Source organism: Hypanus sabinus, chromosome 7, assembly GCF_030144855.1.
Source record: "Hypanus sabinus isolate sHypSab1 chromosome 7, sHypSab1.hap1, whole genome shotgun sequence".
Classification (NCBI taxonomy): domain Eukaryota; kingdom Metazoa; phylum Chordata; class Chondrichthyes; order Myliobatiformes; family Dasyatidae; genus Hypanus; species Hypanus sabinus.
This window is the reverse complement of record NC_082712.1, coordinates 141,818,190-141,844,236: the sequence shown is the minus strand read 5'-3', so window position 1 is coordinate 141,844,236 and position 26,047 is coordinate 141,818,190. Positions and strand designations below refer to the sequence as shown.

General features: G+C 41.0%; 1 protein-coding gene across 4 annotated transcripts in view; it reads left to right on the top strand.

The window, feature by feature from the left end:
• Positions 1-24,466, top strand: part of LOC132397270 (uncharacterized) — a 255,037-nt gene extending 230,571 nt beyond the window's left edge. For 3 of the 4 annotated variants that reach the window (XM_059975796.1, XM_059975797.1, XM_059975798.1), the window contains one exon: positions 7,305-20,147. In XM_059975796.1, coding sequence (XP_059831779.1) covers positions 7,444-8,703 — 1,260 coding nt within the window. In that variant the 5' untranslated portion in view covers positions 7,305-7,443 and the 3' untranslated portion in view covers positions 8,704-20,147. Of the gene's footprint in view, positions 1-7,304; positions 20,148-23,612 lie in introns of those variants that run through there. The other variant, XR_009513323.1, reaches the window with a different exon arrangement.
• Positions 24,467-26,047: the final 1,581 nt, after the last annotated feature.

Genomic DNA, 26,047 nt, shown 5'->3' with positions numbered 1-26,047 from the left:
CATAATTGAAGACCTCAGTCAGCCTGGTGGTACCTGCTGTCAGGCTTTTGTATCATCTGCCCAATGGAAGAGGGTAGAAGATGATTCACAAGTCAAAAGACAACTTCTACCCTGCTATTGTAAGACTTTTCAATGGTCCCCTAGGATGATAAGATGGAGTTTTGATTACGCAACCTACCTTATTATGGCCTTAAATCTTATGTCTATATGCACTGCACTTTCTTGGCAACTGTAACATTTTATTCTTCATTCTAATATTGCTTTATCTCGTAATACCTCAATGCACTTGTGAAATGATCTGTGTGGATGGTATGGAAGAGAAGTTTTTTCACAGTACCCAGTATATGTGATAATAATAAACCAATTTAACAATTTAATGTTACCAATTAACAAAATGCTTGAAGTCAAAGGCAATGATAAGAGAAAATTTCACTCTCTGTTCCAAGCCCTGTCCACCATAATCAGCAAGTCTGTCAAGGTGCCAGATGTATGTGGAGACACGGCCATTTGGAAATGGTTTGAGCCTGTACAAATTCATTTGACACAGGGATTTTGCAGCCAACTGAAGGAGGAGATTTTGATCCATTGGCTTTTCATGGATTCTAATCTATCTGTGCATCTCAACGATGAACGCAAAACACTGAAGGATCAGAGTCACTTAAACATCCAATCTCTCACTCTTTTGTTGTATGTTTTGAAGTCAACTTACATAGAGTTCAGTAAAACATGCCTTGAGATTTTTGCTTACAAATTGGCATTGGACAATTATTGGTGAAAAATGGAGATTCGGATTACTCAATTTTCAGGAAGTCGGATTATTTTTATGTATTTTTATTGAACTTATTTCATAACATGTTGTAAAATTTATGATCCAGCCAGACAAAGAATAGCTCTTGATTTATTTAAGAAATTGTCATCATTTGATTAAACTTGTGGGGAGAAGAGTCTCAAAGAGTGACAGATTTTGCTCGCAGTATAATTGTGATTGAATGGAAATGTACAGAGTGTAACAAGCCAGAGGACAGTGTTGTCATTGCAAAAACTAGAGGTTTTAGCTTTCTTTCTATTTAGGGAATATTGCTAGGAACTACAATACACAAATTGTGTACAGTTGTAAACCCAGAATTGAAATAGCAAACAGCAATAAGGATTAAAAATCACAAATCAAGAATCAAGGTTGTTTAATGTCATTTCCAGTACAGAAATGTAAAGGAGAATAAAATAATTGTCACCTCAGATCTGATGCTACACACAAAGAACCACAATAAGGTAGAGAACACAATAATAAAAAACACAATAAATATAAATACACAAGATAGTTTATATACATATAGATTAATATTCATTAAATTCAACAGGAATTGAAATTGATACACCCAAAAATACACAGAAGATTATGATGAAAGATTAGTTCAGTCCTATGTTATTCTGCATGCCATACACAAAATTTGTACTTCCTGCCCATTGAAATAATTTCAGAATCCAATCAGTATTAATTCAGTTGGTATCACTGAAAGCAGGTTTGCAGGTAGAATATGCAGCTAAAAAGGCATCCGGGGCCTTGCACTATCACAAGAGGAATTGATTACAGGAGCAAAGATGACTTACTAGGGTTATACAGGGCGCTGGTGCAACCAAACCTGAAGAACTGGGTGCAGTTTAGTCTTCTTACTGAAGAAAAGACATGCATCAGCAGTTCTAATTTTTAGGATGGTAGAAATTTGGACGGACAAGGCCTGAATCCAGATTCATATTCAGATGAATGTATTTATCAGCTTTACATTGAAACGTACTGTGAAATGCATCGTTTATGTTAATAAGCAACACAACCTAAGCATGTCCTGTGAGCGGCCGGCAAGTGCCAACACATATCCTGGCACCAACAGAGCATGCCCAAAATGTTCAGCAGAACAACACAAGCGATAAAACAAAACAACAACAGCAAAACAAGCCCCATTCCTGCCACCTACCCAGACACACAGACAGTCCTCTAACCCCAGAACAGGCTGCCTCCAGGACTTTAGCTTCCAGTAGACTCACAGACATTAGGGCTCCAACTTCACCTGTGGACTTGTAGACCCAGGGCTCCAGTCAGCAGGCCTCAACTTCCAGGCTTATCGACTTTGACCTTCCAGCTCCGCATGAAAGGAGCAGCATAACCACATGGGCTGTGGTAAGCCTGAGAGATGATGGGATACCCATCCTCCATCAACTCATTCTAAATGTTGCTTCACCCACTTTATCTAGTGTAATTCGCCTTGACCCTTGACTCTTTCTGACCTGTAACAACTCGTTTCCAGGATGGTAACATCTTCTTCCTTTTACACAAGTCCTTTTGTAGCTCTGCCATTCTGCCTTCTGTAAATCTACAATCCTTGATGGAATTTTCACTTTTACAATTCTAGCTTCCTGTTCACCTCAAAGCCCTTTCCACTTATTTGTAGTACTCACTACCGCCATTTATATCCAAACCTCAGAAATGCCTCTTTACACCTCTCTACATCTCTACTATTCGTTTCCCTCTCTGAAAACTCTCCTCTGGCTATTATTTTAGTCATCTTCCTGTTATCTTCTTTGATGTTATTTCATCTGAATCCACTTTCATAAAGCACTTTGGGAATTCTTTCTAAGTTAAAAGCACCAGAAAAATGAAATGTTATTTTGAATAGAATGACCTAAATGTCAGGAGGATCATTTCTATCAATTTCTGAGGAAATAAAGTCATTCACCTCTTTATTTTGTGTTTCTCATATATCCCTTGAAAATTAAAAGAAAGGCATTAGTGTGATTGCCTCCATGGGATTTCAGCAATAGATTAGTAAACCTATTTTATATATATATAGTGTGTATATGGTAAAAACACAGTTTAATACTGTGTCTGCACACACCTGGGAAATCAAAGACACATCCAGGCAAATGTGAGAAAGCATACAAAGAACTAATCTATGCTATTTTTAAAATTCTTTATTCAGACATTTTCTCTCTCATCTTCAAACAGTAACACTGCCATCTTAAATACAGCACCTGCTTAATTAATTCAATACAAGAAAATGCACTTAAAACATTAACTTCTTTGCACTACCTAAATAGGTTCAAGGTTCTTAGACACTAATAAGTGAGTACATAAGCCATGGAAACCGAGATAATCCCATGCTGTATCTAAGTCCATGATGATTTCCTATTATTGTTAATTATATCAAATTTTGTAAAGCAAAATCAACCAGACATCCAGTTTCTAATCATAATCTTTTGACCTCTTTTATGTTAAATATCAGATAAAGTTCACCTTCGGTTGTTTTACCCCAGATGATTGCATTGTCAGATGATGATCATAGTTTTTACATCATGTATGAAACTCAGTTACAATTGTGGGATCATATTTCATCAAGGAGCCATTGTCTTAAGGAAGAAAAGAGAAGAAGGTCAAGGAAGAGAAAAAGTAGTGCAAAATTTTAACTGCAAGTGCAAGTTTTCACACTCCAGAGGCTGTAGGCTAAATTTTAAAGCATTTAAAGCATTTAATTTGTGCACTCAACTTAAAATGTTTGGAAACCATTTTATCTATGTATTAAAGAAATGAAATTAGAATTTAATTTCTTTTGCCATGACCAACAAAGTGAGCGCTGGTCATCCTTTGTACAATGTAATCTGGAAATCGCCATATCAGTGGCAACGGCTGGTTTCATCTTCATGAACAAATTGCTTTTTTGCTATAATAACTTCTTGAAATCCGAAAAAGGAACATCAAACACTCCAACAATCATTTTTGTCACATGCCTTGGAAGCATGCTGCAAATTATTGAGTGAGCATGAAGTGCAGATTATTGAAATAGTGTTTACAACAAAATATTTGGTTCGTAAACAGATCCATGAAAATGTTCTGCACCCGAGTTCTGAGATCACATTCAACCAGATCTACAATAGGATTGTGGCTTAAAACTTACCAAGTTACCCCGGTTCCTGTTAAAAGAATACTTCTGAGTAATGATTATAAATAAAGAATATTATCTTAACTAAAGCCCCACATGTTGTAACACTGAAGAAATACTCCTGATTAAACATCTGAGAAGCTTTTCTAATACAAGTGCCAAGGGCACTCTTATTAAAGTGCAAAACTTTCTCCTCTATTGATGCAGCAATCTAATGATTGGATATTATTTCATTCTTGATGGTTTATTGATGCTGAAGTGCTACTTAAATCATCAACAAGATATGAATGGAGAAACAGGAGTTCCATGACATGCATAGTACTTTTCTGTCTAATATGATATCTTCCTGCTTTTCAATGGCACAATAATCTATTCCCCAATTGCTCATAATTACAGGCAATTTTAGATTGTTTCAATTACTTTAAAACTCTGTTCAATAATAACAATAAAACACATTCTACCAAATGAAACAGAAAAGCAATTATACATGGCAGTACTCTAGTAATTTGTTTAGAAGTTCTTTTTTCTCACTCACATGGGCACAATATTTAATGGTAATTTACCAAATATTAATTCATACTCTTAACTTGTTTTCTTATCCCTTTGCTTCCCCTATGCAGGTTTATCTTTAATGAGAAGGGCTGGCAGGGGATTCAGAAATTCTTTTCTGAGTTACCAGACCTATCCAACTAAACAGCCAATACAAAAGTATTTATACTGGGGGAGGAGGGGAGAAAAATCTATTCTCCCAAAGCATGTAATTTACCTTGAACTCATTGTTATTTTCTCAGAACCCCTGCAGTTCTGGCTTTTGGTGTCCCAAATTGCAAACAGAGCTGATGTTGTGTTTCTAGTCTTGGGTTGTTCTGTGATTGTATTTTGGTTAGAGGGTGCACTGGTGCAATGATTCAAGAGCGCAATAGTGTAGTACGTGGAGGGTAAAGCATTTTAGTGGTTGGTAGGTATAGTGTCGTTGTGTTTAGAAAGTTCAGTCAGGTAGTGGTTATAAAATGGTGTGTTGTTTATATAGATTTGAGCCTCTTTCCTTGTATGCTTCCATTACAGTTGTACAATGGCTCAGAAAAGACCAGCTGTAACTTATCACTGTTCCTCACCTCCACTGCACCTGCATGACACTTCCACTTCCAATACCGTGCAACTCTGTTGACAGGTTTGAGCATTGACATGTAGGCTTACTATTTCAGCTGAAGGCATGTGAAATGTACTGCCCAGGATTGGATTAGTGAACCCAGGTCTCAGGGGTGAAAAATCAGTGTCTGATGCAATACCTTATCATGTCGCCATAAATTTACTGTGCAATGCTAAGATCCAAACCTAATTTGCTTCTTCATATTACTTAACGCTGCATCAAATTACTTAAATTTAAGGAGATAATGCCTCGGGTAGTATTTTAGATTGCAAGCTCTTAACCATATAATGAAATTCAATGTAGTTACCCTTTATATAAAAAAATAGGTATCTTACCAGAGCTAAGTAAATTCTAGTATAAAAGCAAGAAGCCCAATTTTCTCAAGAAAGTTTTAAGTAACAAATGGCTCCTATACTTGATAAAGCACATCGACCCGTGACCTCAATACTTAATCTGCTCAAGGGTTGTTTATTATCTTGCACACCGTTGATTAATCACTGTTATTGGTGTACTAAAAGTGTAGAAATCTTTTTTTACCCCTGTCACGTGAAAGAACCCAGCCACTGTCTCTGCCTTTAACTCACTTCATCATCAATATCATCCATCTAATTAATGCACAATGTGGTTTCCACAAGTACAAATACATGAGATAAAATCTTCTTGAGGTCCTTTTGCATAGGTGAAAGGTTAATAATAAAAAAGGGAGATTCACTTTCGTGCCCTTGAAGTGATGTTGATGTCAGCTCCAACTATTTGATTTCCTTTGCATTAGTGTCCTTCAGTTGGTTGGGGAATTTTAGCTAACTGCCTCTCTTTGGTCCCTCTGAGGGAGGTCACAGAACAATAGACAAATGGAATTCATAGTTCCCTTTGAATCATGTTAGATGCATTTAAAGCTTTAACTTACAAGCATAAATCTTTAGGGCATGGCAGAGTAGACAAAAGAAAACAATTTTTGTAAATTCCCCTTGGATATTGAAGACTGCTGTGCAGGTTATTCAAAAGTTATGTACCTTGCTTTTCCCAAGTGAGTTACTAAAAGGCATGAACTGCAGCAAAGTTATAAATGAAAACTTTAAAGTTCTGAGCTGTGTGCAAATCACAGCAATAACAAAAACAATGCCCAAAATCAAAGTGGGGAGAACAGGCAAAAGAGTAGCCAGCTAGAGTATGATGGAGGAAGAAGAATATTAACAACTGTTATGTACCCCATAACTGGGTCACTTACCAGCAAAGATAGAGAGGTCCGTTGAAGTCTGATGGTACTATTTTTAAAAGTATTTATTGATAAAGGGGCACAAAAATAAGATTAATACAAACATACAGATAATATACTTCGTCAATACTAAATCTAAAAGTGCGGGTATCAAAATAACCAATAAGAAATAGCTCTATCGTTGTCTAGGGGATAATGTATTGTCGGATGGAAATATAAAAGTCACTCAAGTTCATTCAAGTTGCAACTTTTGGTTGGAGAGAGAGACGGAGGTTTAGAACCTGCCCGGTTTCCGTTTTATGATGTTGATCCTTCGAAATGGCGTCGGTGGTGATCTCTTCCTTAGCTAAGCCGCCTTCCATGGTAGGGCCTCAATCCCGGGGCAACGGGAAAGGACACACGTGGGTCCTCCACCGGCTATCGCTATTAAACGCTGTCATGGGACTTCTAGCGTTTCTCCTGGTGTGTGTCAAGGGCTATTCCCCAGACCCTCTTTTATCCCCACTCACAGGGTCTCAGATGTCACTCAGGGTGGAATGATGCCATCCCCCAACCAGCCCACATTGTCTGAGGGCTTCCATGAAGTGCAGTACTCAATACACAATTCCGTCTCCAAGAGACAATGACCTGTTCCGTGGCTTTGTATCGCTGGGGCCAGGACATTCCAAACGTCTCTCTCTCATTTCCTGGGTCTCCTGCCCTGACTTAATAGCGATCTCGCAATTCTCAAAAAGGAGGGGGACACAGGCATAACACAACATTCTGATTATCAACAAATCACTAAAGAGGTTATTATGACTATGAACTTGCTGGAATTCAGCTATTGCCCATCCTGATTGTCTATCTTCCAGTCAAGATAGTGCCTGCATACAACACACCCATGGTCGACATCTAGATAGACCATGAAACCATACATTTCACTTCTTTTATGTTTGACTTTCATCCTGAATTGATTCTGGAACTGCCGGAGCCTGTGATTTGTGGTTTGGAAATTGTTTATGTGTTCCAGCACTCTGCAGTCTCCAAGAGGATTCCAGGAGGCAGAAGTGGTGTGAATGAACCTTGTGGCAAGAAGGCCTTGGGGGACGCAAGCTGAAGTTCGACTCCATTTTGCCGACTAAAGCGATGAGGGAGATTAAAATATTCAAATGAATGTGGAAGGTGAGCACCAGCCTTTTGATCACTGTTTGGATCGCTGGTGGAATCGCTCTGCTACCGGAGAGGGGAGACTGCCTTTTGATCACTGGTGGAATCGCTCTGCTACCGGAGAGGGGAGACTGCCTTTTGATCACTGGTGGGATCGCTCTGCTACCGGAGAGGGGAGACTGCCTTTTGATCACTGGTGGGATCGCTGTGCTATGGAGAGGGGAGACTGCCTTTTGATCTCTGGTGGGATCACTCTGCTACCGGAGAGGGGAGACTGCCTTTTGATCACTGGTGGGATCACTCTGCTGCTGGAGAGGGGAGACTGCTTTTTGATCGCTGGTGGGATCGCTCTGCTGCTGGAGAGGGGAGACTGCTTTTTGATCGCTGGTGGGATCGCTCTGCTGCTAGAGAGGGGAGACTGCCTTTTGATCACTGGTGGGATCGCTCTGCTGCTGGAGAGGGGAGACTGCCTTTTGATCACTGGTGGGATCTCTCTGCTGCTGGAGAGGGGAGACTGCCTTTTGATCACTGGTGGGATCTCTCTGCTGCTGGAGAGGGGAGACTGCCTTTTGATCACTGGTGGGATCTCTCTGCTGCTGGAGAGGGGAGACTGCCTTTTGATCACTGGTGGGATCGCTCTGCTGCTGGAGAGGGGAGACTGCCTTTTGATCACTGGTGGGATCTCTCTGCTGCTGGAGAGGGGAGACTGCCTTTTGATCACTGGTGGGATCTCTCTGCTGCTGGAGAGGGGAGACTGCCTTTTGATCACTGGTGGGATCGCTCTGCTGCTGGAGAGGGGAGACTGCCTTTTGATCACTGGTGGGATCGCTCTGCTGCTGGAGAGGGGAGACTGCCTTTTGATCACTGGTGGGATCGCTCTGCTGCTGGAGAGGGGAGACTGCCTTTTGATCACTGGTGGGATCGCTCTGCTGCTGGAGAGGGGAGACTGCCTTTTGATCACTGGTGGGATCGCTCTGCTACTGGAGAGGGGAGACTGCCTTTTGATCACTGGTGGGATCACTCTGCTGCCACAGAGGGGAGACTGCCTTTTGATCACTGGTGGGATCGCTCTGCTGTTGGAGAGGGGAGACTGCCTTTTGATCACTGGTGGGATCGCTCTGCTGCTGGAGAGGGGAGACTGCCTTTTGATCACTGGTGGGATCGCTCTGCTGCTGGAGAGGGGAGACTGCCTTTTGATCACTGGTGGGATTGCTCTGCTGCTGGAGAGAGGAGAGGCTGCCACTGTGCCTAGAGAATATTAGCCAGGTTTTCTGCATCTGGACTTGGAATATGGACTTTTTCTGTGATATGGACTTGGAATATGGACTATTTTTCAGTCATAGTTTTTTATATTCTGTATTTTTCACAGACCTTTCTTATATTTTCTGAGCAGGGGAGGAGGATTTGGGGGTTGACCTGCCTGTTCCACTTTTGTTCTTTTTTTGTGCAGGGAGGGGGAATTAGGGGGCTGATGATTGTGCTAACATTCTTTTCTTTCTTGGTTTCCTGACTACCTGGAGAAGAAGAATTTCAGAGTTGTATACTTTGATTATAAATGAAGCTTTGAACCTTTGAACTTAATGACCCCACCACTAATTTGCAGAATAGTAGAAATTTTAACAAATCGTTGTTGTATTGATATTTTCTTCTGGCTCCCCCACTTGCAGCCACGATCAGTGTCATATACAATCATTTTCTAAATCTTCAGCAGCAACAAGAAGCACTGTGATCATCAGAAATCTACTAGCATTTGATGTATTTATAACGCGTGCTGGCAGTAAATGTGGTTTACTATCACCAGCATTCAAAGTTCCCTTGTAGCACTGTGGTGGATGATTTACAGCAATAATGCAAAGATCTCTGAAGATATCTCCACTGTGCATCTAGATTTCTGTTCTGCTTTTTATCAGGATTGCTTGCAAGGCCAAAAGTTGTCCCCAACCCTAATTTCTCTTGAGAGGTGGTAATGAGCAACCCCCTAAGCAGCTGGCGTTCTTTTCAGTGAATGCACTCCAGCATTAAGCATGGAGTTTCAGAATTTAGACCCAGACTCAATGAGTGGAACAGTGCAAGAAATGCAAACAGAAGCTCAAAGTAATATCATTAATTCACACCTTAACAGAAATCAGAATATCTTTTTTCTTTTCCAATATTTTTATTAATTCCCACATAGAAGAATACAGAGTACAAGAAAGTATATATAAAAGGTCAAAATAGATTTTAAAAAAACTATCTATTACATTATACCTGTTCATAATAACAACCTCACTACCCCGTATTCATATGTTAATCAATAGTTATATTGAAATATACTAATTTATTACAAAAAAAGAATCTAACCCCTACCAAGACCGAAGCTGTTTATCAAGGAGAAAAGAAGGTAAAGTACCTTCTCATATAATAAAAATTAATAACAGCCAACATCTGAGCCAACAACAAATTGAAGGTTTTGAAAATAATTCAGAAAACGACCCCACAATGTTTGAAAGTCTTGACGAGATTCAGAAATTGAACAACGAATCTTCTCTAAATCTGAACATGACATAACATAACATAATTATTGAGCATGAGTAGGAGTAAAAACATCTCTCCATTTAAACAAAAGTGTCCTCCTAGCTATAAGAGAGCTAAAGGCCAAAATATGTAAATCGAATGCCTTCAGCTTAATATCTTGTCCTGCAACAATACCAAATAGGGCCGTCAGAGAGTCAGGCTTAAAATTGACTTTAAAAAGTAAGGAAAATGTTTGAAAAACTTCCTTCTGATATTTTTCAAGATTCGGACAAGTCCAAAACATATGAGTTAATGAAGCTTCTCCGTTATTACATCTGTCATAGTAGGGAGTATATCGGAATAAAAATGAGATAGCTTATCCTTAGTCATATGAGCTCTACGTACCACCTTAAATTGTGTGAGGGGATGATGAGCACATAGCGGTGAAATATTAACCTGTTTAAAAATTTCATTCCAACTCAGATATTGATGTCTGTAAATCTTGTTCCAAGGGATTCTTAATTTTGTCTAAAGGAACATTCCTCGTCTCCAGTAACATACCATAAATATTAGATATTAAACCATTATGAAAAGGTGTCAAACTAAAAATTACATCTATTAAGTTCTTATCTGAGCTTATAGGAAACGTGCATAATTGAGATCTTAAAAAGTCTCTGATTTGTAAATATCTAAAAAAGTGAGTGTTAGGTAAGCTATATTTAGCTGACAATTGTTTGAATGGAAAAAGGTTTCCTCCAATAAACAGATCCCAAAAACATTTAATACCCAACCTGTCCCATTCTTTAAAAACTAAATCAGTCATGGAGGGTTTAAAAAAATTAGAATAAATGGGACTTGAAAAGGAAAATCTTAATAAAGTATTTTCTAAATTGTATCCAGATCCTCGGAGTATGTTTAACTATTAAATTATCAGTTAGTTTACTTACAGATAAAGGAAGTGAGGATTCAAGAAGAGAAATAATAAAAAAGAGAACTCTAAAGCTTTCTGTTTTCCACTGGGTATGATGTTAGAGGTGCATCTGACTGTCTTTCAGTCCAATCACTTCAAAATGTGATTGGACTCCTGTTATAGGCATAGTTGGATGAATGAGCAGGGGGCTTGCAGAATAAGAAAAAGTGCCTGACGAAGGAAAGAGGGACAAACAGCTCTCAACAGGATGCCAGAAGTACCGAGAACTCGGGGAAGCTGTCTCATAGGCAAAGTAGCAATTCTGGACTAAACTCAAATCAACAAAGGATGCTCAACTGTTGTGGCAGGATGTGAATACCATCACCTGATGCTCCGTACTAACTTGGAAACATTGGAAACCTGAAGTTGCATTCTTGGGCCTTCTGGCATTGAAAACAAAAAGTACCATGCTGATTGTGAAGTGAATCACATAAATAGATCATTTATGTTCCTGTTTGAATACCTGTATGTTTCTGAAATGCAGCCTGCTCTAAGACTGGCTTCACATATTGGCCCCTGGCCTCATCTGTGCGGAGCACTTGACAGCGTTCCAAGGTTAAGTTGTTCCCTCCAGACATCATACCAGACATCCTGGGATGCGAGCTTGAGCAGGCAATAGAAAAGGGCAATCCCATTCCCCAAGGAATACACCTGAATTCAAGTGAAGCTGTTTTTCAAAAAGGAATATTTCAAAGCATGGTTCTGCTGATTTTGTGGGAAGAAGCTTGCTGCTCCATTTAAGTGGTGACTCTCACTTACAATGATGAGCTATGCCCAATGGTGGAATCTCATATGGATAGGGTGATGAAGAAAGCTTTTGGTATGCTGGCCTTTATAAATCAGAGCATTGAGTATAGGAGTTGGGATGTAATGTTAAAATTGTACAAGGCATTGGTGAGGCCAAATTTGGAGTATTGTGTACAGTTCTGGTCACCGAATTATAGGAAAGATGTCAACAAAATAGAGAGAATACAGAGGAAATTTACTAGAATGTTACCTGGGTTTCAGCACCGAAGTTACCGAGAAAGGTTGAACAAGTTAGGTCTTTATTCTTTGGAGCGTAGAAGGATGAGGGGGGACTTGATAGAGGTATTTAAAATTATGAGGGAGATATATAGAGTTGATGTGGATAGGCTTTTTCCATTGAGAGTAGGGGAGATTCAAACAAGAGGACATGAGTTGAGAGTTGGGGGCAAAAGTTTAGGGGTAACACAAGGGGAAATTTTTTTACTCAGAGAGTGGTAGCTGCGTGGAACGAGCTTCCAGTAGAAGTGGTAGAGGCTGGTTCGGTATTGTCATTTAAAGTAAAATTGGATAGGTATATGGACAGGAAAGGAATGGAGGGTTATGGGCTGAGTGCAGGTCCGTGGGATTAGGCGAGAGTAAACGTTCAGCATGGACTAGAAGGGCCGATGTGGTCTGTTTCTGTGCTGTAATTATTATATGGTTATATGGCTATATTTCAACCCCATAATGACATAAGATTTTCAAAAGTGAATCCTTCAAGGAAAGAACTTTACTCTTCTAAAATCATCTCATCAAGAACACTTATCATGCCATCCCACGCCAACACTTTAGAAGGTCCAATTACCTGGCTGTACTTCTACTCTCAGCATATAGGCAGAGACTAAAGACCACAGCATCAATGGTATCGACCAAGATGGTATGGTCAAGGAACTCATCTTTGAGTCTGAATGAATATGCCTCAGTTGTCACTGACTTCATCAAGACCTGTGTGGATGAGTCTGTGCCTTTGAGAACATATCCAACCCAAAAGCCATGGATGAACCAGGAGATTCACAGTCTGCTGATGGCTAGATATGTGAGATTCAATACTCATGATCCAGAACTATTCAAGAGATACAGGTATGGCCTGTGGAAGGCTATTTTAAGGGTAAAAAACAATTCTGATTGAGGTTAGAGATGGAATCAGATGGACGTCAGCTCTGATGGGGTTTTCAGGCCATTACTTCCCATGAAGCAAAACATAACATCATGAATGGCTGTGATTCTTCACTCCCAGATAAGCTCAATGCCTTTTAAGCATGGTTTGAAAGAGAGAATAAAGCTATACTTGTGCGAATCCCTGCACAACTGGTGACCCTGTGATCTCTGTCTTGGAGGCCAACATCAGAACATCTTTCAACAGGGCGAACCCTTGCAAGGTGTACCTGGTAGGGCTTTGAAAACCAGTGCCAACCAACTGGCAGTAGTTTTCAAGGACATCTTCAATTTCTCACTGTTGCAGTTGAAGGTTCCCACCTGCTTCAAGAAGGCGACAATCGTACCAGTGCCCAAGAAGAGTAGGGTGAGCTGCCTCAACGACTTTCACCAATTGCACTCACATCTACTGTGAAGTGCTTTGAGGTCGTGGTCATGGTTAGAATCAACTCCTGCCTAAGCAAGGGCATGGATGGTGACAAGGAGGCATACAGGAGCAAGGTAGATCAGCTGGTTGAGTGGTGTCACAGCAACAACCTTGCACACAATGTCAGTAAGACCAAGGAAATGATTGTAGACTTCAGGAAGGGGAAGTCAAGGAATCAGAAGTGAAGCAGGTGAGCAGTATCAAGTTCCTGGGAGTCAATCCTGGGCCCACATACTGATACAGTTACAAAGAAGGCACAACTTCAGCCGTATTTCTTTAGGAGTTTCAAGAGGACTGGTATGTCACAAAAGACATTCACAAATTTCTACAGATGTAGCATTGAGATTATTATAACCTGTTATATCACCACCTGGAATGGAGGGGTCACTGCAGAGGATCAGAAAACTTCAGAAAGGTGTCATTTCAGCCAGCTCCATCATAGGCACTAGCGCCCCAGCATCCAGGACACCTCAAAAAGGCGATGCTTCAAAAAGGCAGTATCCATCTATAAGACTGCCATCATCCAGGACAAGCCCTCTTATCATTGCTACCATCAAGGTCGGGATTCAGGAGCGTGAAGACACACACTCAACAATTCAGGAACAGCTTCTTCCCCTCCACCATCAGATTCCTGAAAGGACAATGACCCCATGAACACTACCTCAGTATTTTCCCCTCTCTTTTTGCACTACTTAATTAATTGAATTGTCTTTTTTATTTATACTTATTGTAATTTATAGTTTTTACGATTATGCATTGCAATGTATTGTTGCTGTAAAGCAAGAACAAATTTCCTGACCTATGCGAGTGATGTTAAACATGATTCTGATTCTGATTTTGACATCTGCTGGGTTAATTGGTTAGTTTTATAGAAGGAGTTGATAACCAGTTGTATTTTGCACAGAACTGAAGTATTTGCACCAGGCTCTTGCTGAAAGAGAGCTATTTAGGGCTATTAAGCCACTCATGGGAGAATTTAGCAACATAGATATGGATGGAGTACAAATTTATTACCGATGTTTTACCTTGTTTCTTTGTGTCAAATTTTACTATATAAGACAATGTCCAGTTGTCAGTGCTGCCTCAATGAAAAGAGGTCCTTGCCAGAATTAAATCTCACCTTCGCCGCCTGTTTTCCCATCTGTAGTCTCTCTGTGTCTGCCCTTTCCTCAGATAATTCATTTTTAAAACCTTAATCTACCTTTCTTTCATCCAAACTCAGTTACTCCAACTGTCTCCTAAATTCCACATCTTTTAACTTACAATTCATCCACATTCTGCTGCCCCTGACCTAACTCCTCCAGTGACCCAATCAGCAGCAGGAGCAGAGAACAGCGAGGTTCTTGCAAGTCCGCGACGCACGTTTAAAAGGAGAGCTTCATGGGCGTTTGGAGTCATTTGGTGGCCCAATCAGCAGCAGGAGCAGAACAGGGCGAGGTTACTTGCAGGTTGACATTAGTTTAAAAGGAAAGCTTTGTGACTGATCGGGGTCATTCCAGTGGCAGGAGCAGAGCACAGCGAGGAGTTCTTGCAGGCCAGCGATGCTTGTTTAAGAGTACAGAAAGGAGAAGAGGGCTCTGATATCCACTCTCATCTCTCTTTTATTCTTACCTACTAGAAAAACCTTTTACTATCCACTTTGATATAGATTGCTACTTTGCTTTCATATTTCATTTCTTCCCTCCTAATGGTTCTTTTAGTTGCTCTCTGTAGGATTTTAAAAGCTTCCCAATTCTCCATATTCCTGCTAATTTTTGCTCTGTTGTATGCCCCCCTTTTGCTTTTACTATTAGTTTTGACTTCCGTTGTCAGCCCCAGTTTTACTGCTTTGCCATTTGAGTACCCACACCTTTCTCCTTTTTTCCCAGAAACTCACGCCATTGCTGCTCCACTGTCATCCCTGCCAGCATCTCCTTCCAATTTACTTTGGCCAACTCCTTTCTCGTACTACTGTAATTTCCTTTACTTCACTGAAATACTACTATGTCAGATTTTACTTGCTTCCCATCAAATTTCAGGTTGAACTCACTCATATTGTGATCATTGTATCCTAACAGTTCTTTTACCTTAAGCTCCCTAATTGCCTCCAGTTCATTACATAACACCCAATCCTCTATAGGTGATCCCTTAGAAGATGGAAGATAATCTAAATGAGTATTCTGCATTATTCTTCACTGTGTAAGACACCAGCAGTGTGCCAGATGTCGAAGGCTGTGAGGGAAGAGAAGTGAGTACAGTTACTATTACAAGGGAGAAGATGCTCAAAAAGCTGACAGACCTAAAGTTACTTAAGTCATCCGGGCCAGATGAATTTCATCCTCAGTTTCTGAAAGAGGTAACGATAGAGATTGTGGAAGCATTAGTAATGATCTTTCAAAGATCATTGGACGAGGTGCGAGGAGACTGGAAAATTGCAAATGTTACTCCATTCCTTAAGAGGGAAGGCAGCAGAAAGGAAATTATAGACCAGTTAGCCTGACCTCAGTGATAACGAAGATGTTGGAGTCAGTTGTTAAGGATGAGGTGACACAAGACAAGAAAGGACAAAATCAGCATGGTTTACTTAAGAGGAAATCTTACCTGATGAACCTCTTGGAATTCTTTGAGGAGATTACAAGTAAGATAGATAAAGGAATGCAGCAGATATTGTAAAATTGGACTTTGAGAAGGCCTTTGACAACATCAGGCTGCTTACCAAGTTAAGAGCCGATGGCATTACAGGACAGTTACTGGCATGGTTAGAACATTGGCTGATTGGTAGGAGGCAATGAGTGGGAATAAAAGGATCCTTTTCTGGTTGGCTGCCAGTGACTAGTGGTGTTCTGTATGGTCAGAATTCTGTATGGTCACTTCTTTTTACGCTGTATATCAATGATTTTGATGATGGAATAGTTGGCTTTATTCCCAAGTTAGCAGATAATACAAAGATTGGTGGAGGGACAAGTAAAGTTAAGAAAACAGGTAGGCTGCAGAAGGACTTAGACAAATTTGGAAAATGGGTAAGAGAGTGGCAAATGAAATACAATGTTGAAAAATGCACAGTTGTGCATTTTGGTTGTAGAAATAAATGTGCAGACTATTTTCTAAATGGGGAGAAAATCCAAAAATCTGAGATGCAAAGAGATTTGGGAGTCCTTGTGAAGAACACCCAAGAGGTTAACTTGAAGGTAGAGTCAGTGGTGAGGAAGGAAAATGTAATGTTGGCATTCATTTCAAGTGGTCCAGAATACACGAGCAAGGATGTGATGTAAAGGCTATACAAGGCACTGGTGAAGCCTCACCTTGAGTATTGTGAACAGTTTTGAGCTCCACCTCTAAGAAAAGATGTGTTGCCATTGGAGAACCATATAACCATATAACAATCACAGCACAGAAACAGGCCATCTCGGCCCTCCTAGTCCGTGCCGAACTCTTAATCTCACCTAGTCCCACCTACCCGCACTCAGCCCATAACCCTCCACTCCTTTCCTGTCCATATACCTATCCAATTTTACCTTAAATAACACAACTGAACTGGCTTCTACTACTTCTACAGGAAGCTCATTCCACACAGCTATCACTCTCTGAGTAAAGAAATACCCCCTCGTGTTTCCCTTAAACTTCTGCCCCCTAACTCTCAAATCATGTCCTGTCATGTCCTCTCGTTTGAAGGTTCAGAAGAGGTTCACAAGGATGATTCAGGAATGAAAGGGTTATCATATGAGGAACGTTTGATAGCTCTGGGTCTGTACTTGCTGAAATTTTGTCATGGTCCGGTCCGTGAAGTCTGCATTCTGGTTCACAGCCTGGTCCGTGGACTCCAGACTCCGGGTCTTCTAGCTGTCCTTTATTTCATTCGGGCTTAATCATAGGCACCTGATTCTTGTCTTGGGGCCGGGAATATAAGTGGCCCTGGGTTCAAATATAGGTGCTGGTTTGTCTTGTCAGTATTCTGTCCTGGTCTCTGTGGGGTTTGTCTCGTCAGTATCCTGTCCTTGCCTCTGTGGGGTAGGTCAGCTGTCTTTCCCATTACCCTGTGGTTGGATCTGTCCCTTCCTGTCCTTGTCTCTGTTGGGTAAGCCAGGCTGTCTTTGCTGTTACCTTGAGGCTGGACTATTCCCTTTGCTTCCCCTTCTTTCTGTAGCCCTTGTCTGGAGTCTCACCTACTACCTGGGGCTGTGTTGTGGATTCGGTCATTTTTGTGACCAGCTGAGTTGACTGCTGTTTGTGCCACTCTGAGCCAAAGGTACTAATTCTGCCACTTCCATGGCCACTGGAGTTTTGCTGGTCTCTGAGCTGAGACTCGAATGGATTGTGGTTGTTTTGGTCGTCTTGTATCCAGCGCAGTAGGCAGGCTGTTTGCCACTACTCGAATGAACTGCCATTGTTTGTCATTCTATGTCCAAGTCCAGTCCACGTCCAAGGCTCCGAGAATGTTCCGGTCTGTGTCCAAGTCCTAGTCGTAGCCCAGGCCTGGAGTCCTGGTCTCGTCCAGGTCCAGTGTCTGTGTCCAGCTACGCCTCTCCCTCAACCAAGACCTAGTCTGAGCTTCACGTCCTTGTCCAGCCCTGAAGTCCTGTGTCCTGCCCCCACGTCCTGTCCTGTTACCTTGCCACGTCCAGTCCTAACCTGGATCCGGAGCCTGAGTCAAGACCCAGGTTCTGGGTCCCTGTCCAGTCTCTGGCTCAGAGTGCTTGTCCAGGTTCCTAGTTCCTTGTTCCCAGTTCCTAGTTCCTCATCCAGGTCCCACTTTCCTACTCCAGTCCTAGCCCAGGCCCTGTCTCCTAGTCTTGTCCAGGGCCTGTGTCTGGTCCAGCGTTGTTTCTGCCCCACTTCCCTTGCTTGATACACCTAGTTCTCTCCCTCGTACTTCAGTGTCTGTGTCCTGCATTTGGGTCCGTTCCCAATGCCCACCTTATGACAAATTCAGAAAGGAGAGGGGGATCTCATTGAAACCTTTCAAATATTGAAAGGCCTAGACAGAGTAGACGTGGAAAGGATATTTTCAATGGTGAGGGAGTCTCAGGATAGAGGAGAGTCTATTTAAAACAGACTTGGACAAATTTCTTTAGCCAAAGAGTGGTTAATTTATGAAATTTGTTACCACAGGCAGCTGTAGAGGCCAGGTCATTGGGTGTATTTAAGGCTGAGATAGAAGGGTTTGTAATTGGTCAAGGCCTCAAAGGTTATGGGGAAAAGGCCAGAGAGGTGGACTGAGGAGGGGGGAGAAAAAAGAATCAGCCATGATTGAATGGTGGAGCTGACTCAATGTGCCAAATGGCCTAATTCTCCTCCTGTGTCTTATGGTCTGACCGTCAATATCCCATTCATCCAGCATCTGTTTTGGCTGTTTTGGTCATAATCTAAGAATAATTTAAACTTCAAACTTCTTTTTTGTCCTTACAAGATATTTCTGTTGTTGCAATTCCTGAATTCCCCTTTTTCCAACAGAGTGACTGCTATCTCTTTATTACTCATAGCTTTGGATTTCCCTTAACTGCTTCAGTTTCGCTATCCATCTTCCCTTCCCTAATTTATTCCAGAAGGTCTAGCTTTTTGGCCTACATTGTGCAGTCAAGATCAAATGCTCTTCTCCAGTACTGTGTGAAGTGGCTTTTTGGTTCTTTATGATAGTCAAAGCACAATTGAAATGTGAAGCTTCATTCATATTAAGGAATGTGCTGGTATATAAAGCCTAATCAAGTTATTAATTTCTTTTCAGGAGTCACTCAATGCACAGGCATTTTAATTTTATGGATATTTGCACGTGTATGACAATGTGCCACATAGGGTGCAATCTAAAAATGAAGACACCCTGACACTGGAGGCAAGAAAGATTTACTGATCGAGAATTAGCCCGGAGCAAGAGGACAAAGACAGATCTAAATCTGACCACTTGTTCTCATATTGAGTGGATATAGGCAATAGGGTTCTGTGCCATGACTGGGCTCCACTGTCACTTCTATAATTTAGATATAGGGATAGGTAGATTGACAGCACCAAATTACACTTTTGGATAACTGATGAAAAACACCTTCGGTGAGGCAGATAGGTAAAGGGCTATTGTAGCTCAATGCAGCTAAATCTGAAATCGCACATTTTGGAAAAACTAAAATATCACAAACTGTTTGGGGCAAAAAAATAACCTCAGGGAAAAGTACATAGTAGGTGGTCCCGTATTACTTGCCTGTAGTACAGAGTGACTGATGTTTGAATTTATTGAATTATGTATCTTGTACTATATAGCAAGCAGCTAATTCAATAACATCTCATTTGTACCAATATTTGAATCTGTTTTTCATCCCAAAGACGGTAATAAATTTGACAAGCAAGGAGAGTGAAAGGAGAAGATATGTTACCCTTAAAAGCTTGAAACATACTTGCACAAGGTCAGAGAGAAAGGTAAATGGAAGAATCCTGGTACCTATATTGTAATGCATTGAATATAAAACCAAGGAAGTAATCTTGAATGCATACAAGGCATTTGTTAGAATTTGATGGAGTATTGAACAGTCTTGCTACTTCATTATAGGAAGAGTGACAGCAACAGACTGATAGTAAAAGTGAGAAGTGAATGCTATGAATTCAAAAACACTGGTGCAGACAAGGTTACACATCAATAAGGCTTTAAGAAAATTGTATGAAGTCATGTAGTGAGAGATTGTATTCATTACAGTTAGCTTTAGATAATGTGGGAAAATACTTCTAGTAGGCTCAAATCATTGCAGAACTTGTACATTTTCTCTCCAAGTCCTGTGCACAATTTTGGACCAGAATTCGCCAAATATACTTGTCGTCTTGATGTTCAGCTTTAACACACCAGTGCACTGCATCATTTAAAACCACCTTTCAGTCTCAACACCACAGCTGCTTATCCTATTAGCAAGGTTTCAACTCCCTGGGAAGTCCAGTGGGGGGGAGGGGGGGAAATAGAATAAATATCTTCCCATTCACCAGGACATCAACATCCCCTGGTGTATCTTGAACACACAGAAAATGTTGGGAACACTCAAAAGGTCTGGCAATATCTGTGGAAAGGGACACAGTTAATGTTAAAGACATATATAGAACAGTACAGCACAGTACTGGCCCTTCAGCCTTCAATGGTGTCCTGAGCTACTCCAATATCAATATAACTCTTCTCTCACATAGTCCTCCATTTTCTTACATCCATGTGACTATCTGAGTCTCTTAAATGTCCCTAGTGTATATTCTTTTAACATTTCCCCCTTCAGTACATTCCAAGTCCTTCCCATTCTCAGTATTAAAAAGCTACCTAATACATCCCCCCCCCCGCCAATATTTTCCTTCAGTCACCTTAAAATTATGTCTTTTGTAATAGCAATTGCCATTCATGGAAAAAGGTGCTGGCTGGCCACTCTATCTATCCCTCTTATCATATACATGTCTATCAAGTCACTTCCCATCCTCCTTTGCTCCAAGGAGAAACACCTTTGCTCACTCAGTGTATCCTCATAAGACGTGTCCTCTAATTCAGGCAGCATCCTGGAAAATCTCCTCTGCACTCTCTCTAAAGTTTCTACATACTTCCTATAATGAGGTAATCAGAACTCAACACAATTCTCCAATTGTGGTCTAACTAGAGTTTAATTGAACTACAAATTACCCAATGGTTCTTGAACTGAATCCCCTGACTAATGAAGGCCAACACACCATATGCCTTCTCGACACTATCAATTTGTATGGTAAATTTTGTGGTCTATGGACATGCACCCCGAAATCCCTCTGTTCCTCCACAATCCTGCCAATTCTACCATCAGTTTCAACCTTCTAAAGTGAACCATTTCACACTTTTCTGGATTGAACTCCATCTGCCTCTACTCAGCCCAGCTCTGCATCCTGTCAATGTTCTATTGTAACCTGCAACAATTCACAACACCACAGACCTTTGTGTCATTTGCAAATTTAGTAATCCACTGTCCCAGTGGAGCACCACTAATTACGTATCTCCAGTTAGAGTACACTCCACCTACTGCCACCCTTTGCATTCTATCAGCAAGCCAACTCTGAATATTTGCACCCAGTATTCCTGAGCCTATCATGGAGAACCCTAATGAACGTCTAAGTAAAACATATACACCATACCTGCCACACTATCTTCATCAACTTCTTTTGTTGCTTCCTCAAAAAAGACAATTTGGCTTGTAAGATAAGGTCTGCACTCCATAATCCCAAAGCAGATTATACTTCTCCAAATGCTCATAAATCCAGTCTCTATGAATCCTCTCCAACAGTTTGCCCAACGCCCACCACTGACGTAAGTCTCCCTAGCCCATAATTCCCAGGGTTATCCCTCTCTCTTTATTGAGCAATGACCATAAGACATAGGAACAGAATTTGACCATTCAACCCAATGAGTCTGTCCCACCATTTCATCATGGCTGAATTATTATCCCTCTCAACCCTACTCTCCTGCCTTCTCCCTGTAATGGTCGATAACCTTACTAATGAAGAACCTATTAACTTTCACTTTAAGTACACCTAATGATTTTACCTCCACAGCCGTCTGTGGCAAGCAGTTCCACAAATTCACTACCATCCACTAATTCCACTACAGAAATTCCCCTCATCTTTGCTCTTCTATTCTGAGCAGGTGGCACACTAGAGGAAACATTCTGTCCACATTCAGTCTTTCTAAGCCTTTCAATATTTGATAGGTTTCAGTAAGGTCCCCCCCCCCCCATTCTTCTAAACTGCATCAAGTATCATTAAGTACCATTAAGATCCAAAGCCATTATATGCTCTCACACATTGACCCAGGATTATCCTCATGAACCTCATCTAGAACTTTTCTAATGCCAGAACATCTTTTCTTAGGATAAGGGACCCAAAACTGTGCACAATACTCTGACCGTTGTCTGATTAATGCCTTATGAAGCCTCAGCATTACATTCATGCTTTTATATTCTGTTCCTATTGAAACAAATGCTAACATTACATTTGCCTTCCTTACCAATGACTCAACCTGCAAGTTAACCTTTAGGGAATCCTGCGCAAGAGCTCCCAAGTCCCTTTGCACCTCTGATTTCTGAGTTTTCTCCCCAGTTATAAAATACTCAACACTTCTATTCCTTCTATCAAAGTGCATGACCTATCATGGTCCCCTTTCTTATCTATCTTATTGTTTTTCAAAAGTTCCAGTGCATCATCTTTCTTAACAGCAACATGTTCTAGTATATCAGCTGGTGAATACTGAAGCAAAGCATTCATTATCCCATCGCATCATAAATGAGATAATACTTCTGGTATTAGACGTTTCAGCTCTTCAATAAACATACTGTCTGACTAGTTTATCTATGCCTCTCATAATCTTATCAACATCTATCAGGTCTCCCCTTAGCCTCCTCAGCTCCAAAGAAAACAACCCAAGTTCGAAAGTTCAAAGTCAATTTATTATGAAAGTGCATATTTATCACTAGATACAACCCTTACATTAATTTTCCTGTGGGTCACCATAGTAAATACAAGAAAAACAGAATTATTGAGGCAAACAATGTGCAAAAAAAAACAACTGTACAAGTACAAAAAAGAAAGATAAACAAAAAAAAGAAATAAATATCAAGAACATGAGATGAAGAATCCTTGAAAGTGAGTCCATAGGTTACGGGAACTGTTCTGTGATGGGGTGACTGAAGTGAAGTTATCCCCTCTGGTTCAAGAGTCTGATGTCTGAGGGTTAATGATTGTTCTTGAAACTAATGATGCAGATTCTGAGGCTCCTGTACCTCTTTCCTGATTGCAGTAGTGAGAAGAGAGCATGGCCTTGATGGATGCTGCTTTCATTGGAGAGTACTCCATATAGATGTCCTCAGTGGTGGGAGGCTTTTACCCATAATGGACTGGGCTGTTGCAAGTACTTTTTGTAGGCTTTTCCGTACAAGGGCATTAGTGCTTCCATATCAGGTTATGATGCAACCAGCCAATATCCAGTACTCTTCAGCACCTATCTATTGAGGTTTGTCAAAGTTTTAGATGGCTTGCAGAATCTTTGCAAACTTCTAAGAAAGCAGAGGCAATGCTGTGCTTTTTTTTCATAACAGCATTTATGTGCTGAACCCAGGACAGATCCTCTGAAATGATATCATTCAGGAATTTAAAGTTGCTGTCCATCTCCACTTCTGATCCCCCAGTGAGACTGGCTCAAAAACCTCCAAAATTACACCCCCTCCCCAAACTTAAGTGCATGCCCTCTGATATTAGACATTTAAAACTTAGGAAAATGATATTGTCTGTCTATACTATCTATGCCTCTCAGAATCTTATACACTTCTATGAGAATTCTCCTCAGCCTCCGCCACTCCAGGGAAAACAACTGAAGTTTGTCCAATGTCTTGATATAGCACATGCCCTCTAATCCAGCCAGCATCCCGGCTTCTTCCGCACCTTCTCTAAAGCCTCGACATCCTTTCTATATTGGGATGGCCAGGACTGCATGCAATACTGAAGGATCCTGAACAGTTCAGATGTGGCCAAACTGGAGTTTTAAAAAGCTTCAACATAATTTCTTGACTTCTGAGCTCAGTGCCTCAACTAATAAAGGTAAGCATGCCATGTGCCTTCTTAACCACCCTATCAAATGTACAGCCAATTTCAGGAAGCTATGAATGTAGATGCCAAGATCTCACTGCTTATCAGCACTGTTAAGGGTCTTGCCTTTAACCCTGTCTCTTTACATTTGACTTACTAAGGAGCAACACTTCACACTTGGCCTGATTAAAATCTGTCAGCCATTTATCTGCACAGGTCTGCACATCACCCATATCCTGCTCCATGATTTGCCAGTATTCTGTACAGTTAATAACATAACCAATCTTCATATCATCTGCAAACTTACCATTTACATTTTCATCCAGGTTTATACACATCTTAAACAGCAAAGGTTCTAGTACAGGTCCTTGCAGACAGCACTAATCACAGATCTCCAGCTAGAACAATTTCCATTGAGCCCTACCATGTGTCTACTGTGGGCAAGCCAATTCTGAATCCAAGCAGCCAATTCACCATGGATCCCATGCACCTTAATCCTCTGGGTGCACCTCCCACGAGAGATCATTTCTAATTCCATACCAAAGTCCATGTGGATAACATCCACAGATCTACCTTCATCAATCACCCTTGTCGCCTTATCAAAAAAAACTCAATCAATTAAGTAAGACAATTTAGTTGATCATCTTATATCTCCTTCTAGCTCTCTAACCCTATCTTAAGCTCCTTTCTGGCTACATTATAACTCTCAAGAGCCCTATCTTATTTTTGGTTCTGAAACAAGGATGCTTTCTTCTTCCTCTTGACTAAATATTCCATCTCTGATGTTCTCCCTACCATCCTATCCCTGCCTCAGTAGGAATACCACATGCAAGTACTTCCTAAACCACCTCCACATTTCCCTGAGAACAACTGTATCCAATTTATGCTCCCAAGTTCCAGCCTATTAGCATCATAATTAGCCATTCCCCAGTTAAGTACTTACCTATACCATCTGTTCCTTTCCTTGCCCAATGATATGCTAAAGGTTAGGGAACTGAGGTCACTGTCTCCAAAATGTTCATCCACCGAGAGATCTGTCATTTGACCAAGTTCATTGCCTAATACTAGATCCAGTATGGCCTCTCCTCTAGTCTGATTGTTCACTTATTTTATCCTTCCTGGACACACCTAAAAAATCCTGCCCCATCTAAACCACTTGCACTAAGGCAGTGCCAATCAGTATTAGGGAAGTTCAAGTCACCCTTGACAACAGCCTTGTTATTTTAGCAATTTACAAAATCTGCCTACTTATTTGCTCCTCAGTGTCCTTGCTGCTATTGAGGGGTCTATACAATACTCCCAAATGAGTGATCATTTCCTTCCTGTTTCTGACTTCCGCCCAGACTGACTTAGTAGATGATCTCTCTCTGTAATGGCTATACCATCTTAGCTGTAAGTACTGATCCATGCTCGAAGTTCACTTTTAATCCTAACACATCCAACTGATTGTATTGTTGCCCTGTCCACTGCCTGTCCTTCCTCACGGTCTTTCTACACATTGGATCTACCTTTACACTTACTGCTCCATCTTCTGATCTACATTGAAACTGAGTTTGACCTCCAGCACTTTCTGCTTTCTTTATCAACTCAGTTGATAAAGAGTCATCGTGTAATACAGAGAGCATGGATACAAACCCTTTGGCACAATGAGTTCATGCTGACCACAGTGCCCACCCAGCTAGTCCCAGTTTCCTGCATTCGGCCCATATTCTCTCAGTACTTCTTGTATTGTACCACCGTACCTGCCTCAATCACTTCCTCTGGCAGCTTGTTCCGTGTACTCACTACCCTCCAAGTAAAAGAATTGCCTTTCAGGTCCCTTTTAAATTTTTCCCCTCTCATCCTAAATCCATGTCCCCTCATTTTGGACTTCCCTACCCTGCAGGAAAAAACTGTTACCACCCACCTTTCTCTATGCCTCTCATACTTTTAAACATTTCTATAAGGTCACTCCTCATTCTCCTGTGTACCAAGAAATAAAGACCAACAGCCAATCCCTCCCTATACCTCAGGCCCTCTAGGCTTGGCAACATTCTCAGAAATCTTATCTCCACTCTTTCCTATAACTGAGAGACCAAAACTGTACACAGTACTCCACATGCAGCCTCACAAACAATATACAACTGCAACAGAATGCCTCAACTCAATGTCCTGAAAATGAAGGCCAGCATGCTCTTTGTCTTTTTCACCACCCTATCTTCCTGCAATGTTGCCTTTAATGAGCTATACACTTAAATTCCTAGGTCGT